The sequence below is a fragment of the Callorhinus ursinus genome, unplaced genomic scaffold, assembly GCF_003265705.2.
Source record: "Callorhinus ursinus isolate GAN/ISIS: 27379988/994484 unplaced genomic scaffold, GSC_fseal_2.0 scaffold107, whole genome shotgun sequence".
Lineage (NCBI taxonomy): Eukaryota > Metazoa > Chordata > Mammalia > Carnivora > Otariidae > Callorhinus > Callorhinus ursinus.
The window spans coordinates 753,193-759,381 of NW_027397169.1; the positions used below are offsets into that span (position 1 = coordinate 753,193).

At 57.9% G+C, this 6,189-nt stretch overlaps 1 protein-coding gene across 1 annotated transcript in view; it reads left to right on the top strand.

Annotated features, from left to right (window-relative positions):
* The first annotated feature begins 1,602 nt into the window (after positions 1-1,602).
* FCER2 (Fc epsilon receptor II) overlaps positions 1,603-6,189 on the top strand; it is a 7,060-nt gene continuing 2,473 nt past the window's right edge. Inside the window, exons 1-7 of the mRNA XM_073889445.1 lie at positions 1,603-1,719; positions 2,371-2,496; positions 2,818-2,871; positions 3,427-3,489; positions 3,666-3,728; positions 3,827-3,889; positions 3,973-4,062. Coding sequence (XP_073745546.1) covers positions 1,662-1,719; positions 2,371-2,496; positions 2,818-2,871; positions 3,427-3,489; positions 3,666-3,728; positions 3,827-3,889; positions 3,973-4,062 — 517 coding nt within the window. The 5' untranslated portion in view covers positions 1,603-1,661. The remainder of the gene's footprint in view (positions 1,720-2,370; positions 2,497-2,817; positions 2,872-3,426; positions 3,490-3,665; positions 3,729-3,826; positions 3,890-3,972; positions 4,063-6,189) is intronic.

Sequence of the window (6,189 nt, forward strand, 5' to 3'; positions counted from 1 at the left end):
CAGAGCCTGGTCACCACACGTCTCCACTTCTCCAATGCTCAGAGAGGGGAAGTGACTTGCCCAGAGGCATACAGCAAGAGAGACAGCCTGTAACCTCAGACAAGAGGCTTGTCTGACCCCCAAACCCATAGTCTTTGGCACAGTCTTTAAAGTCAAGAGACTTTTTAAAGATTTTTTTTAAAGATTTATTTATTTATTTGAGAGAGCGAGAATGAGAGAGAGAGAGAGCACATGAGAGGGAAGAGGGTCAGAGGGAGAAGCAGGCTCCTTGCCGAGCAGGGAGCCTGATGTGGGACTCGATCCCGGGACTCCAGGATCATGACCTGAGCCGAAGGCAGTCGCTTAACCAACTGAGCCACCCAGGTGCCCAAAAGATTTATTTATTTATTTGAGAGAGAGAGAGAGAGAGAGACAGCGCACACAAGCTGGGGAAGGGGCTGAGGAAGAGGAAGAGACTCTGAAGCAGACTCCCCACTGAGCCCGGAGCCCAACTTGGGGCTCGATCTCACAAGCCTGAGATCACGACCTGAGCCGAAACCGCGAGTTGAACACCCATTCGGGCGCCCCAGAGTCAAGAGACTCTAAAGATGCTTTGGGCACGTTGGCAAAGGAGGAAACTGAGGTCTGGTGTCAGAGATTCTGCACCTCCCAGCAGGAACGGGCACACAGTGGATGCCTCATAAGTGTTTAGGATCTGAGGGCCCACTGTGTGCATGGGGCACCTCGCTGAAAGCCTCACACACATTATTATCTCATTTGATCCTACCACGATCTCCTGAGTTGGGTGCGATCATCATTCCCATTTTATAGAGAGGAAACTGAGGCTCAGAAAGTTGGAGTCCCAGGCCAAGTTTGCACAGGCAGCAATAGTAACAAGCTGATTCTATTTGTGGTGCTATGTGCCGGGCCTTGTTCAGAGCACTTTACATATTCATGAGAAGCGCATCACGGCCCTTAGGCGTAGGTATTATTAACATAGGCATTTTATGGATGAGGAAGTTGGACGAATGACTTTCTTGCCACGTTTATCAAGCACTTGCTGTGTACTTTGCATGTGCTGGACTCCGGGGTGCCCACCTCTGGTCTCAGGCCTGTGACCCTCCATACCACCTGCATCTCCCAGTTAAATGCAACATTGACTCCTGGACATGGATTAAACAAAATCAGCCAATGGTCACTGAGCTCCTCAGGTCCCACATGCTGTCTGGAGCCTGACATCTACCCTTCCTGCTCATTAGAATCCAGATCCCGGCCGGAGCGATTACCTGTTAAGTAGACTGCTTTGTCTGGTGGTGAGCAGCCTGTCACTGGGAGAATCCAAGCAAGACTGCCATGGAAGAGCATTCGTACTCAGGTGAGAGGAGTCTCTGGAGCTGACACTGGCAAAACCAAGCACCTGACCTCCTACCTTTCACCCAGGAGAGGAGAGGGGCTCCTGGGTCTCTCTCTGGGAAGAAGGCCCAGCCAGAGGCCAGGGGGAGGTGAGCCCCAACAGGCCTTCTGGGAACAGAGCCAGGCAGGAGAGGGAAGCCACAGAACCCTCCCTTCCCTGACTCAACGCCCTCCAACAAAAAAACCCCCGCTCCAGCCGGGGTGCTGGGAGCCAGATAGAATTAGAAGCCAAGTAGAACAGGGACTCAGAACAAGGGGAATTCGGCGTGATGAATCCTCACAGCCAGGATGAGGGGAGGGGGCCTGGACCCATGGCGGGGCCACAAGGTAGAGTCTTGGGGGACCCAGGGATTGGGGTGAGGCCCCCGGGGGGTCTGACATCCAGGGAAAAGGCTGGGGAAGAGCTCGGATATTGAGGAAGAACTGAAAACCGATGTCCTGAGTTTGGGCCAGGCCCAGGGTGAGGGCTGGGGGTCCAAGGGGAGGGAGGACCCAGCTTTCTGGGCATGAGGCCGGAGATCGAGCATGGGCGTGTGAGTGGGTAACTGAACCCATAAAAGGGAAGAGGATCATGGTGAGAGCTGGGTGGGGGCTGGCCATCTGATGAGGGGCCGTGGAGGAAGGGTCTCGGCTCCTGGTCCTGGGCCCATCTTTCTGGACAGTGACCTGGCCCCCAGTCAGGCTTGCTGACCACTGGGGCGCAGGCAGAAGGAGTGGCAGACGTGGGGCTGGACGGCGGGAGGGACAGAGTCAGAGAGGCACGGATGCAGAGAGGGACAAAGCCCGGGGGTGGGGTGCTCAGTGGTGGGCATGACAGACGGCAGGGAAGGCATGCAGAGGAGGCTGGGGGTCCTCTGAGACCCACTGCCTTAGTGTGGGCTCTGGACAGGCTCCCAGGACTTAGGGGCTCTGGGTGATGGGGAGACAGCAGTTGAAGCCCAACCTCAACCTTCCTTCCCCCTCTGGTGCTCTCCCCAGACCCAGCAGAGTTCCCAAAGTTTTCCAGAAGGCGGCGATGCTGTGGGCACAGGGTGCAGCTGGTGCTGGTGGGGCTGGCGACCACCCTGCTGTGGGCCGGGCTGCTGACCCTGCTTCTCTTCTGGCGTGAGGATACCCTCGGCCCCGTGCTGTCTCCCTCTTGTGTTCCCTCCCAGAAGCCCACTTTCCGACCCCGGGGAGCCCAACACACCCCTTGGAGTCCAATTTTCCCAGCGTCTCTCCCGCCTTGTCCTCACCAGCCCCCTCCCAAGCCCCTTCTGCCCACCCTTGAGAGCTCCCCACCTCGTCCAGCACCCCTGTCTCCTGCCCTTTCCACACCTCCCGCACAGTATGCCCAAGGCCTCCAACCCCAGCTGACAGGTGGGTTGTGGGGGGGGGGGCGCACCTGGAAACCCATCTGCTCCCCTCCTCTTCTCTCCTCCCCAGACTGGGACACTGTGCAGAACCTGAAACAGCTAGAAGTAACCGCTGCCCGGAACGGTATGGAGGGGCCAAGGCAGGGGAGGGGCTCTCTTGTCCTGCTTCTGCCACTGACCACTGTGGGACGTGGGGAAGGGCTGGGCTCTGCTGTCCCCTCCCCCCGCCGGCCCCGGAACTGAGGGTCAGCCTGCATTTCCCCCTCCCCTGGGGGTGAAAACCCAGAGACTCTTGGAGGGGAGGGGGCACTGAGAAGTGCCTGACGGAATGCTACGTAATTGCTCCAGGCCTCAGTTCCCTCACCTGCAAAATGGGCATCATTTCAGGGCCATCAAGGCAGAAACAAGCTAAGCCTATGAAGCACTTCCACCCTTGTCCAGTGAGCTTTCAAGAAATGCCTGTTGCATTTACGTTTCCTTCTGGGTGGGGGGAGGGACAGGTGTTCATTCTATTCTGGCCTGCACTTTCCTGAGTACTCTTGTCCCAAAAATGAAAAATGAAAAGCTTCAGGCCCTGTGACCATGTGAGGGGGTCCGGCACTTGGGGCGGGGGAGGGGAGCGATTCAGGACCCTGCCTTCCTGGCTCCTGAAGACACATCTTCTCTCCTGCTGCACCAGTCTCTCGGGTTGCCAAGGACTTGGAAAGACACAACGGGGACCAGATGGCCCAGAAAGCCCAGGGTGAGGGATGTCAGCTCGGGTCTAGGAGGAGGAGAGGGGTTGGGGTTAACTTGGATTAACTTGTGGGCACAGTGCACTACAAAATGACCTGAAGACATGGGGGGCAGGGGGGGGATGGGAGACTGGGGAGGGCCCTGAGGACTGGCTTACCACTGAGTCTCCTCCCTTGCAACCAGCTGCCCAGGTGTCACAGAACATGGAGGAAATTCAAGCTGAACAGAAGAGAATGAAAGCTCAGGGTGAGAAATTGGGAAGGGGGGGGAGTTCTAGAGCTGGGAGGGACCAGTGGCTGGGGGCTCTGGGACTCCCAACCCTGACACCAGCCCACCCCCATCAGACTCTGAGCTCTCCAGGAGCCTGGAAGGACTTCGTTCGGACCTGAGCAACCTCAAGTCCCTGAGTGAGCCTTGGGAGGGGATGGGGGGGGGGGGGGGGGTGCTGTAAGTTTGTCTCTGACCGCTACCCCCCACCGTATCACCCAAGGCTTGAACGAGAGACACACAGCCTTACATTCACTGGAAAGACTCCAGGAGGAGGTGGTGAAGCTGTGGATAGAGCTACACACGTCCAACGGTGAGTTGGTGTGTTAGGACATGCGTGTGACAACACAGGTGTGGGGTGATGTGCATTTGAATGTGTGGTAGACGTGTGCACGTGACAACGTGGATGGGTGTGTGCTTATGTGTGTGGCAGGGTCCATGGGGGACACACAAGAGTTTCTTTCTGAGTCCAGCTTCCTCCCTCTATGGACCTCGAGCAGGTGGGGGCGGGGCGCGGGGGGCGCTCGAACACTTTTTTCTTCCTCCAGGTAAAAGCATTGTTTGCCATCTCTGGGTTCCCTTTGTCTCTCCCTCCTCTGCCCATTGTGACTCAGCGGAGAGTCGTCAGCACGATGCCCTCAGCCACGGCCCTCCCGGAGGACTGTCTGACCCAGCCAGGGGGGACAAAGGGGGTCACCTCTGCAGCGATGGGGGCGATGCTGGTGGTCATGAGGGTCAGGGGGCGCTGCGCAGCAGGCTGCAGGAAAGGCAGACATTCGATCAGTGTGCCTTTAACCTGGGATAGGAACCTGGGTGTTCCTGCCCTGATGTCCTCCCCACCCTCACCCCTACCCTTGATTTTTGGTTTTCCACCTCTGGGAAGCCCCAGCTGCCCCAAATGGCAAAGAAAAGAGGAAGGCTCTGTGCTTGGTGTGAAGGAGTGCAGTCCCCTGGGACACTGTGTGGCTGTGGGAATCTCAACAAGAAACCCGGCTGTGGTCCCTCTGGGGAGGGCTCTGGACCACATTCGCTCTGATGGATGACCTTCCAACTCCTACCCAGTCCCTGGGGTGGCCTGGGGCCTGAGCCCAGCTGCAGGGCTGTCTCTCGATGACTACGCAACACACAGCCAGGGCACTTTCCTCGAAGTTTTCTTCGCCCCGACGAAAGATTTTATGTCTTTATTTATTTGAGAGAGAGAGAGAGCGAGAGCGAGAGCTTGAACGGGGGGGGGGGGGGGAGGAGCAGAGGGAGAGGGACGAGCAGACTCTGCGCTGAGCACGCAGCCTGCTGCGGGGCTCGATCTCACGACCCTGAGATCATGACCTGAGCAGGAATCAAGAGTCGGATGCTTAACTGACTGAGCCACCCAGGCGCCCTACCCTTCAAAATGATCTTCCAGTGCCCAGAGATACTCTCTTCCTGTTTTAACGTGCCCCGCCCTCCCTGCACCAACGGGCCACGTACGGGCCACTGGTTCACGTGTGAGAAACACATGCAGCTTTGTTCCTCCCAGAGGTTGTGGACCCCAGGCCCCTTAAAAACTTCCCCGAAAGCTATGGAGCCTTCCCTGCACATCAGTCCAAGAAAATCTATTTTAAATCAAGAGCTAGTCAACCCAGTAGCAGTGGGTTTAACCTCACACCTGGGAGTGCTGGGTGGTGGCGACAGTGCCTAAGAGCTTCCTCGGGGTGGGCGCAAGAGGGGACAGAGACCAAGGTGGCCCCAGGTCGAGGCCAGGCGGACCCAGCCCTCCATAAGTTCTCCCGATCAATCCCTCCAACTAGACAAAAATCATCTCCGTTTCCCCAAACGTAGCAAGCGTCTGGTTTGGGGGGTGCTGGTAGCAAGGGTGACCAGGGCTGTTATCGGAGCCGATGGTGGGGACAAGACACGGGGAAAGCGACGCTGCAATCTTGGCCGCACCACGTCGGCAGTGGCGTTGGCCGTGGTGGTGGCAGCAGACAGAGGTTGCCGGCAATCCCGGGTCCCTCTGGTGATGATGGTGGTGACGAAGGTGTCAGTGGCAGGGCTTGGCGTTCATTGCCACGGTGTTGGCGGTTGAGGTGCTTCTGACCGTGAAGGTGTTTGCGGTGCTGACAAACTACACTTGGTGGCTGAGGTGCCACTGGCCGTGGAGCAGATGACATGGGGATGCCCGTGGTAACTGGTCCGCTGCTGACTGTGGGTCTCTGTGGGGATGGTGCTGGCGGAGGCTGAGGTGCTGCTGGCCTTGATGTTGGGTGTCCATGGTGGGCACTCTGCTCTGGTGGGGGTCTTCGTGGCAACGGTGTGGGCTGTTGAGCTGCTCCTGCCGGGGAGCACATTGGCGTCAGAGCTCCAGAGAAGGCAGCCTGCAAGACTTTGTTAGGCTCTGGGGTGGGTCTGCTTTCAGCCCGGACCCCAGGGGTGACTCCGGGAGAGATGCTGCCACACACTC